We start from the raw sequence: 11,414 nt of genomic DNA on the forward strand, positions 1-11,414 counted from the left end.
TACAAATACAGTTTAACCTATATTTTGATATTTTAAATAATTATGTGATATTGAGTTTCCAGTAAAAGATCAGTAAAAGACTAAGAGTGTATTTCTTTTTCTGAAGTCTGTAGAAATGAAGAAAGAAACAACGATCTGAGAAGGACATGCCATTTATAATAAAGCTAAGAAACGGCTATATTCCCACTGAGGAGGAATAACTGTCTGACACACAGAAATGTGGATCAAACCTAGTTCCTCAACAGGGTATGAAAGTCTCTAAAAAGGAAAAGCTCCTGGAGGCCTAATCAAATATTTATTACTTAGAACCCGGACTGGGGGCTCAGGTTGAGAAACGAGAATCTGAGGTGTTGTTAGAGTCCCATTCACAGCAGATAAAGCTGAAAGAGGAACAGGGTTGTCAGCTGCGGCAAAGCAGGCATCTGCACTTTCCCTGACAAATCTGGATAAACTGCCTAGAAGTAGCTAAGGGAAGGGAAGTAGCAACCAAGTTTGGTGCTCCTCAACAGAGTTAACTAAGCAGAAATAATTAAAGCCCCATGCAAAAAAAACCTGTGAGCTGGAACCCTTCACAAAGAGCCTTAGTCTTTATCAGCTCTGCTCACCAGGGCTAAAAATGTGCCACTAGGGAAAACCTGGTGAAAGCATTTTTGAAAAACACATCTGTTTAGGTGTCTAGGGACACACTTTACCCCATTCTATATCATTTTTGAGCAAACTGCCAACTAGAAGAAGCCATGTGAATGCAACTGTTTCCACTCAGTGAGTTAAAGAAGCAGAAAGGATTCATTCAACATGGGACCCATACATAGGTAGTAGCAAAAAAAAAAAAAAAACCCAAAGAAAAAAATTTCAAATACGTCTTTATATTTTCCAAAAGGAAAAGGAAAAACTCAAAAACGGGATAGAAGAAAAACTAGATAAGAAACAGGAAGTAGTGAACTGGGAAATAAACGATAAGAGAGCCTCCAAAATAAGAGAGAACACAACAGGCTTGAGACTGCTATTTTTAAAAAGGCCTGCTTGCAAGGTCAACCCTTGGCTGGCATCTGGAAACGTGACTGGGAAACAGTTCCTAGCAGTGACTGAAAAACTTCCATAATGATAAGAGTAGATTATTGTTCCTAAATGTTTGTACAAGCAATGTGCTTTGTTCTGAACACCTGTTTTCCTTTTGGGAGCCTGAAATTTTGGTACATGCCAGCCAGAGGGTGCCAACATGACCAGTGCCCAATAAAAAACTTGGCCACTGAGTCTCGAATGAGCTTCCCTCCTAGACAACTGTTTTACTCTCGTCACAATTCGTTGCTAGAGGAATTAAGCATATCCTAGGAACCCTGTGGGGGAGAGGTCTCTTGGAAGCTTGTGCCTGGCTTCCTCCAGACTTTGCCCCATGTACCCTTCCCTTTGCAGATTTTGTTTTTGTGTCCTTTCCTATAATAAATCTTCACCATGAGCACAACTACATAATGAGTCCTGTGAGTCCTTCTAATCAATCACCAACACAAGGGGCTACTACATGCACTGGAAATCCAACCTACAGCCCTAGTGGTTATTTTCTTAAGATTTTATTTATTCATTTGAGAGACAGAGAAAGAGAGACAGAGACAGAGAGAGCACATGAGCGCAGGAGCAGGGGGAGGGGCAAAGGGAGAAGGAGAAGCAGACTGCCCGCTAAGCAAGGAGTCCGACAGGGGGTTCCGGGGGCATGATCCCAGACCCGAGCTGGAGGCAGAGACACTTAACCTACTGAGTCACCCAGGCGCCCCCTAGTGTTCTTATAGAGAATACAGAAAAATAGTCACAGAACTACTGGCAGACTTGTAACTAAAAAGTTACACTGTTTCATTAAAAAGTAAGAGAGAATGGTAATAATCAAGCTATATCCTAGCCCAGTTTCTAAAGTTAAATGATGGAGAATTTGTAGATCTCCAAGCGAAAACTAAGATGCTGTTGGCGGGGGCCTCTGATTTTTTCTTCACAGCAACACCTGATGCCGTAACATTGTGAAAGCAATGTCTACAAAGTGCTAAGGGAAATAACATGGAACCTGAAAGTACTATAATCGGCCAATCTATTGTTTAAATATAAAGGCAACAGGCAATTCTCCAGCAAGAAAGCAAATACTTTGGAGATGAGAATACTTACTTTGGAACGGGAAACAGGTGCTACAGACCTGATAAATTACTATACTCACCAACCAAGACAGTAATCAAGACAAAGAACTCAGGAATGAACTATTGGGACTAAAAGTAAGCACAGCATCCATTTGAATTGTGTTTCTAGAATAACAATGTTATAAGCCTGTGCAATGCTTAAAGAACTAACACAGTAAATAAAAATTGGCTGGTGGAGGTTTTAGGGGATAAAATTTAAGTGTAAGAACTTCCTCATTTTTCATAGTGGAAAGTCATAAAAATAATAATAGTGATAATGAGTTTTAAAAACAAAAAAGAATTGACTTGCTCCTTTTAGAAGTGAAAGGTAGGTAGGTGAATCTATAATCCTAGATGATTTTTGAATACTTTCCTCTCATAGCCCATCATTTGTGTTTTATAGTTCACTAACATTCTAATGAGTGTCTAAATCACTACAAAGAATAGAACGAAAGGGTACTAAATTCAGAAAATAAAGTTAAATCATCTAAATACTTTAAAAGGGCTAGCATGGCCAGTATTAGCAAGAATGAAAGATTGAGAATTTCTCATATATTGCTAGAAACATTAACTGGTAAAACTTTTTAGAAGGCAGTATGTCTCAAACTAAAATATGCACAGACCAGTGAACCAGTGATTCCATGCTGTACCAACTTATCCTGTAGACATGCTTATGCAAGTTCACAAAGAAACATCCTTAGAATATTCAGTTGGTAATAATGAAAAACAGGAAAAAATTAAATGTCCATCAATAGAGGGATGAAAAAATGTTGAAAAAGTATGCATATATTAAAAAGAATGAAATAAGAGTGCCTGGGTGGCTCAGTCATTAAGCGTTTGCCTTCAGCTCAGATCATGATCCCAGGATCCTCGGATCGAGCCCCACATCGGGCTCCCTGTTCCACGGGAAGCCTGCTTCTCCCTCTCCCACTCCCCCTGCTTGTGTTCCCTCTCTCGCTGTGTCTCTCTCTGTCAAATAAATAAAATCTTAAAAAAAATAATAATAAAATAAAAATAAAAATAATGAAACAGGGGCACCTGGGTGGCTCAGTCGGTTAAGCATCTGCCTTCGGCTCAGGTCATGATCCCAGGGTCCTGGGATTGAGCCCGGAGTCCAACTCCCGGCTCAGGGGGAAGCCTGCTTCTGCCTCTCCCTTTGCCCCTCTGCCCCACGCCCCACTCCTGTGCTCTCAAAATCTTTTAAAAAAATAAATAAAATAAAAAGAATGAAATACATTATATAGAATCAGGGAGAATTATGGACACCTCTCTACCTTGACTGAGGTGGGTCTTGGCTACACAGCTGTACAAATTTGGGGAAACTCAGCAAATGGTACACTTAAATGAGATCTCTCCATTTCACGGTCTACAAATTTCATCTCGGGGTGCCTGGGTCGCTCAGTCATTAAGCGTCTGCCTTCAGCTCAGGTTATGATCCCAGGATCCTGGGATCGAGCCCCACAATGGGCTTCCTACTCAGCAGGAAGTCCACTTCTCCCTCTCCCACTCCCCCTGCTTGTGTTCCCTCTCTCTCCATCTCTGACAAATAAATAAAATCTTTAAAAAAATAAAATTTCATCTTAAGAAACAGAATAAGGAACTCACAGAATCCTTTTTTTTTTTAATTGCAAAAGGAATACATGCTTATAGTAAAAATAACACAAATGTTACAAGTGAAAATCTCTTACCCCTTTTCTCCCAATCCAACCTCTTCAGAGTTAACCACTCAAAATTAACCTCTATTAATAGTTAGGTATGTTAAAGCCTTTGGACTTTTTTCTATATATAATATACATAAATGTGTAGTTGTTTTTTGTAATTGCAACAAAAAGTGTAATTATCCTATACATGGCAACCTCCTTTTGATACTTAATTGTGACTATCTTCTCTTATTGGTACATATAATTCTCTCCCATTAAAGCCCATATAATATTCCACTGCACAATAAACCATAATTTACTGAACCACTGCTTTACTACTGACCACTAAATTATTTTCAAGCTTTAACAAAATGAGCGTTTTTCTATTTATTATAATTCTTAGGGGCATAAAAAAATTAAACCGTAATTAGGGATTTAAAAACATTCCTTGGGAATTGAACTCCCATGAAAATATGAAAGCTTTCCCCACCTCCAATTTTCAAACATATGCCTTACAAATATATAAATGAGAACAATGCCTGTTCTACTCATAGAATATACATAGTAATTTAACCTAACTGTGAATTAATAAAATTTTACAAACACATCAGCTATGAAAGTGGGAAATATGTTACTTTGTATTTTTTGTGGCAGCTCAAAAACAGATTTAAATTAGCAGTGGAATCTCTTAATACATATAAGTAAACAAATGAAGTTTCTTACTAAGTAGGAGGAAAAACCACCCATCACCACACCAAATGGACCTAAAATGCATTACTTTCAAGGAACCTGGGTCCATTCCTAGTCTTTTGTAATATCTTCCATGGTAGAATATGAAGTTGCATTTATGAATTTGTGAACTGTCTATATGAAGTTGCTAATAATAGAGAAACTTAGGATTATCACCAAACAGTAAGAAAAAAACCTGTGACAAATTTTTAGAAGAATTTAATTTGAAAATGAAATAGTTACAAACCTAGGTCCAATAACAGGAATAAGTAAGACATCCTGAAGGTCTGGATGTTGAAGAATAGGAACACTTAATCCATTAAACTGCTGTTAGAAATAAACAGAATTATGAAGCCATCAATATAATTGATAAATTTCAATTTACAGGTCTTTTCATTGTCATTACCTAGCAGAGCATGAAGCTTGGTTTAGGATATTCTCACTTTATTCCACATAATACTATAAAAAACAAAGATTTCAAAACAACTATGTTTTCCTCTGTATTTTCTGAAGTATCTCGATTTCTTTATAAGGTTCAATTTTGTTTACAGTTTGGCTTTATAAAAGACAACCCATGTTTACCTTAGGTAACTTATTTTGATAATACATATCCAATACAGAATTGCATACAGTACTCTTTTTTTTTTAAGATTTTATTTATTTATTTGACAGAGAGAGAGAGACAGCTACAGAGGGAACACAAGCAGGGGGAGTGAGAGGAGAAGCAGGCTCCCTGCTGAGCAGGGAGTCCTACGCGGGGCTCGATCCCAGAACCCCGGGATCACACCCTGAGCCGAAGGTAGCAGCTTAACGACTGAGCCACCCAGGCGCCCCTATAGTATACTTTTTTTTTTTAAAGATTTTATTTATTTGACAGAGAGAGACACAGCAAGAGAGGGAACACAAGCAGGGGGAGTGGGAGAGGGAGAAGCAGGCTTCCCGCCGAGCAGGGAGCCTGACGTGGGGCTCGATCCCAGGACCCTGGGATCATGACCTGAGCCGAAGGCAGATACCCAAGGACTGAGCCACCCAGGCGCCCCCTTATAGTACACTTCTAAGGAAAAGTTCTGAATAGGACATTAAGGAATGAGATTATTAAAAACTATTATATACCACTAATACTGAATGCCATGTCAGTTTTGCTGAGGGAAATAAATGCTTTTTGGCAAAAGTTCAGGATTTTCAGTATCCTCTATCATACTTGGTCTTCAGACTAGAAATGGGTGCATGACCAGGAGTATAGGTGCCAAGGCCAGCTCACACAGTCTCAGGAGAACCAATTATGTGCACCTCTGGCAAATTTCAAGGTCACACTGGCAGCTTGATTTGACCACAGTGGGAGTATTTACACCACTGAAATCAGCAAATGCTACAGAGGGTTGTTTTTCCCAGAAAGTGGATTTTTCGATATCTACCAGCACACCACTGTTGCTGGCAGAAAATAACTGGGCACTGCACTTATCAGAATAAAAAGCAGAATAGTGGAATGGATAGCAAGGACACTATAGTCTAAGGGCGAGCAACATGCAAATATTTCAGAACAAGTCTCTGCCATGTAGGCTAGGGATTTTAAATCATGAATTTTCACATACTACATGAAAGAACAGTAACAATAATAGATATTTCCATTGCCCTGTGGTATCCATATACTACCTAGAAAAGCTCTTAAAATCAATTTATTTCCAAGTTGGTAAGAGAAAAAATTTGTATTTTAGCAATCTATATATCTACCAAGTCAACAGCTCTGACTTTTGCTTCTTCCAGGCAAAGGAGATTTCAGACCAACCTTACCTAACAGATGGCTACTAAGAAATCTGAAATGTAAGGGTGCCTGAGTGGCTCAGTCAGTTAAGCGTCTGCCTTTGGCTCAGGTCATGGGGATCAAGCCCTGCATCAGGCTCCCTGCTCTGCCTATTGAGGGCTTACGACCCAACCTTCTCTGTCTACTCTTAACCTTTGAGGGACTCAAAGTCCACCCAGAGTGATTCTGTATGCCTTATCCTAGATACTTGGTCTGTAAGATCATATAGGCCCATCGGACTGGAATACAATATCTAGGTTCTAGGAATAATTTGTTAGAAAACAAAATAATCTGGATCTGCATGAGTTATGGACACTTGTGATGGGCCTCAGAACACTTTCTTTTCTACTAGTTGAAACATATGCATAACCACATAAAAGTAATAATTTTAGTTGCCAGAGAAACTGCTTATATTTTATGCCCTATGACATTACTCTCAATAAAATTATCACTATCAATAATTCAAAATCAGATTAGTTTTCTTCTAAGTCTTATTATTATACTAAGTTTGGGTCTCACATACTCACATAGCTGATCGTTCTTATAACATGATCATCTACTCACAACTTAAAATTTATAAAACTGTTCTTAAAGATAGTATGACAAACATTCTAAATGTAATGAGATTACAGGCACCTGGGTGGCTCAGGTGGTTAAGCATCCAACTCTTGATTTTGGCTCAGGTCATGATCTCAGGGTCATAAGATCAAGCCCTGCCTCAGGCTCCACACTAAGCATGGAGCCTGCTTATCCCTCTCCCTCTGCTCCTCCCCACCACCCCCCTCAACTCATACATGCGTGCTCTCTCTCTCTCTCCCCCAAATAAATAAAATTCTTAAAACAAAAATATAAATAAAAATAAATGTAATGAGATTAAAGGATAATAAATAAAACTAAACCAGTGATAATTCTCTGAAGACTTAATATTATATCTAGAGTAATAACACAGCCTATAATATACAAATACAAGCCCTTTAATCATGCTTGCCTCTTGCTTTTAATTTAGATACTAATTAGGTAACTTATTACAAAATCAGGCTTTCAAGGTTAGAATGTTTTCTATGTATTTTCATATGTATTCTATGTATTTTCATATGTATTTTAATGATGAAGTACTGAGGCCCAGAAGGGCTGAGTGACCTATTCAGTCACTATAATAAATTCAGAATCAGGAGTGCTAGGTTCAAGTTCTTACCATTACCTCTAACATTACCACTTGGACAACTTAACATTCGAGATCTTCGATTTCCTTATTTGTAAAATTGGAATAGTATTTTAAATTCATAGGATTTTGGTGGGGAGCAACATGACACAGAAACGCAATTATGGACATAAATAATAGCAAATTTGCACATACCTTCTGAAGTTCATCAAACAACAGATCTTTCACATGTTGCACTGAGGCTAGATGTGTATTTACTCTGACAGTTGTGAATGATGGAGGATGTGACAAGTGATTTAACAGAGTTTCAAATCTCCTTTCTGCTTCTTGTTTCCCAAAAGCAGATACAACCTGAAAACAGAAAAACAAGTTAATGTTTCTTTTTTTTATTTTAAAGATTTTTTATTTATTTGACAGGGAGAGACACAGCGAGAGAGGGAACACAAGCAGGGGGAGTGGGAGAGGGAGAAGCAGGCTTGCTGCTGAGCAGGGAGCCCAATGCTGGGCTCGATCCCAGGACCCTGGGACCATGACCCGAGCCGAAGGCAGACACTTAACAACTAAGTCACTCAGGCGCCCAAGTTAATGTTTCAATGTCATTATAAAAATTAACAATATTAAGCAGATTATGCAACACATGTGTTCTAATTAAACATCTTTCAGCAACTGTTCAGTTCCACTTCATTTTGCTGTATTGTTTACATGTTAATAACACTAACAGAATGTAATACTTCACAGGGTTTTGGAGTTTAATTGTGGTAATAAACACCTAACAAAATGCCCAACATAAAGGGCATGGAAAAACACTGCCTCAACTTCAAAGCATTATTAACATTTTGAACATATTAATGTCTGCTATGCTTATTCATATAAATTCATGATTTTATTCTATTTATATCAAATATTATATCACGTTGTACAGCTATTTACTTGCTAGCCTCATACCTAGAACAAATTCATTAGCAGCCTTTTAAAACACCAATATTTGAATAAGTAACATTGATACTGTCATCCAAAGGTCATCCACATCAGCTTTTTAATATGGTATTTTTAAGTGTAACAAATATCATCCAAAAAGACAGGTAGCAAAGATAACCTGTCAGAAGTGGAAATTTAAAGACTCAAAAAACCAAGTCCCCCTGTGATTAACTGAAGCTTTAGGAGACACGTATTTTCCCACTTTTGTCATCTTTGACCGTACCCTGCCTCACAGCATCTTCATAAACCACCTGCCAGCCTACTAATCCACCAGCCTCAAAGTATTAGTACTTTCTCAAGTTTAGTTTGTTTTTATTAAAACTGAATATACCTTTACCTCCAATACTTTTACAAAGGAATGGCTTTTTTGTAAAATCATTTACAATTAGTGGGTTTGAGGCAGAGATGGTGTCAAAGACAGACATTTGGATCTTCTTCTATAATACAATATTTACCATTTTAAAAATTGAGAAAAATTGCTGAATGCCTCTCTTTCTCTTAATATGCTCCTTATATTTTTAGTTCTTTGAAATCCAGAGAAGATATTTTCTCTTTCCATACTCTATAATCCCTTAATGTAATCTTTGGAAATAAAATGTAGGAATCAAATCTAAACAGTCATAGCTTCAGTAATAGCTTCATACACAAATAACATTTAAGTCTTAAGACTTTACTTTGAATAAGAAAAGCAAAGATTTAGAAAATACAAAGTTGCCTAGAGGCAGGATAGTAAAAGGTAAAGAGCAGGAGCTTGGCAATCAAAGACAACATTCACTGAGGACTTCTGTGCTAGACACTGCTAACAGCACGTGGAATGAATATTTGTTGAGGACTACCGTGCCAGAACAATACCAACTGCATTCACTTATGGTTAATATTTTAAAATAACCTTGTAAGGTAAATACTTTTAACATCCTCAGTTTCCACATTAAAGGAAATTAAGGTTAAATGGTATGAAATAATTTACTCAAAGCATAGGGACACAAATCAAAGACCTGGGATTCCAAATCTGTATTTTTTCATTATACCTGAGCTCTTCAGCTTCAGATTTCAGTCCTATTACTTGATAGCGGTGTCAATTTGGGTCAGCTACAGGACTCTTTGGACCCTCAGCTCTCTCACCTATTAAAATGGAGAAGAAATCTCTACCAAAAACAAGAAAGAGAGAGAGATTGCTAATATTTTTTTTTAAATGTTTTTTTTTAAAGATTTTATTTATTCATTTGAGACACAGAGATACAGAGAGAGAGAGAGAGAGAGAGAGAGAGCATGAGCAGGGAGAAGCAGGCTCCCCACCGAGCCAGGAGCCCGACGTGGGGCTCGATCCCAGGACCCCAGGATCATGATCCGAGCCAAAGGCAGACGCTCAACCATCTGAGCCACCCAGGTGCCCCCCGAGAGATTGCTAATATTAAGATGTAAAGGTCTGCAAATCACCTAGCACAACTAGCGGCATTTAAGAGGCATTAACACATTATAGTATCCCTTTCACCTGAGTGCCACAGCAAGCGCTTTAAGAACACGGGTGTATCTTCTCCACTGGACTTAATTTCTCGAGAACAGGAATCTTTTTCCCTCATTCTTGTAACCCCTTCAGTGCCATGCCTACTGCCACACACATAACCGCTCTTTTCCCTTCCCTTCTTTCACATTCGTTAAGTGTTGAAACGTAGACCTCATTCACCTCTTATCTCGCAAACATTAAATACCCGCGGGAAGATACGGGCAGTTTTCACAGTCGGAAAAAAGAGTGGTAAACAATGGTGTAAAGATTAGGTCTCGCTTTAGGTTTTTTTTTTTTCCCTATTTCTCCAGCGTGTGTAAACATCTGAAAATTTGCAAATATCATCTAACAGGTTTATTTTACCTACCTCCTTATTCATAAAACCCTCTTTAAGATACTTCTCAACCTCAAGTCTCAAAGATATTTTAGGGAAAATGGACATTTTCCCTATTGTTTTGTTCTCCTCCAAAAAAAATGCTGGAAAACGGTGATTTTTTTTCTCTTTCCGAATTAACAGTGAGCAGCGTCTTAGCAATGAATAGCCACCCACACGCGCCGGGACCACCAGAGGGCCAGGAAAATCGCGCCGCTCTTTCCAAGTTATATTTGCGATTGCGGAGGTACATCCACGCTTTCCTCAGCGTAGCCACTTTAGAACGGCTTCCTCACCTCCACCACACCCGTCCTTGGTCCTTCTTTAGAGACGCTCACGGAAATCACTGTGAAGCCATGTCCCTCATGTTGCAGAGCATACACAGAAAAAAAAAAAATTGAAAAGCTAATCCGTTGTGAACTGGTTTGGAAAATAGACCGGCCTCTATTCACTCACATTCACCCTTCAGACCTCTTTTCAAAACCGCGCCCCCAATTTCTCTGCAGAAAGCCGCTTCCGGCTTGCGTCACTTCCGGCGACGCGTCCCACCCTCCCTGGTTCCTCAATCCGCAACCGCAAACGGTCGTACGTGAGGTCACCGGAGTTTCCGAGCTCCGCTGGCGGCACCTCCAGGTGCGGTTGGTTTTCTGGGCGTCCGAGGAGGGAGGGGCGGCCGCCTGGGGGAGCCTCCTGATCCAGCGCCTGGGGTGGGTGCCAGGGGAAATGAGGAAATGGCGTGGGTGAAATCGAAGGCTTTGCTGGCCTGAGTACGTTGAGAGGTCCAATTAGGACCTGCTAGTTCACCTCCGACGAAAGGAGGAAGCCAGAGTTTATTTGAACCTATAAAACACCCTTTGATTTCAGAAACTACTTTATCTCTCGGAGGCATACTAAGCCGACTTCAGCCGTGAATGAACGCCATTATTCAAATTTTTGAAAGCTGGGTTGATACCCATGAATGATCAGTTAAAACTTAAAAACCCGCGTATGGTATTTACAGTTAGTTGAATGAGGCTAGCGGTTACCTGTATCACAGCTGAGTTATTAAGGCTCCGAGACCCTTGGCATAAT

The 11,414-nt window shown here is 39.1% G+C and overlaps 1 protein-coding gene across 2 annotated transcripts in view; it reads right to left on the reverse strand.

Moving 5' to 3' along the window:
• NSUN6 (NOP2/Sun RNA methyltransferase 6) overlaps window positions 1-10,859 on the reverse strand; it is a 55,858-nt gene extending 44,999 nt beyond the window's left edge. For both annotated transcript variants that reach the window (XR_004922798.2, XM_036109801.2), the window contains exons 1-3: window positions 10,338-10,859; window positions 7,684-7,839; window positions 4,773-4,852 (exon numbers count right to left, since the gene is read on the reverse strand). Coding sequence is in view for 1 of the 2 variants with exons in the window: in XM_036109801.2 (XP_035965694.2) it covers window positions 4,773-4,852; window positions 7,684-7,839; window positions 10,338-10,412 (311 nt within the window). In the remaining variant the exon portion in view is untranslated. The remainder of the gene's footprint in view (window positions 1-4,772; window positions 4,853-7,683; window positions 7,840-10,337) is intronic.
• Window positions 10,860-11,414: the final 555 nt, after the last annotated feature.

This window comes from Halichoerus grypus, chromosome 6 (genome assembly GCF_964656455.1).
Source record: "Halichoerus grypus chromosome 6, mHalGry1.hap1.1, whole genome shotgun sequence".
Taxonomy (NCBI): domain Eukaryota; kingdom Metazoa; phylum Chordata; class Mammalia; order Carnivora; family Phocidae; genus Halichoerus; species Halichoerus grypus.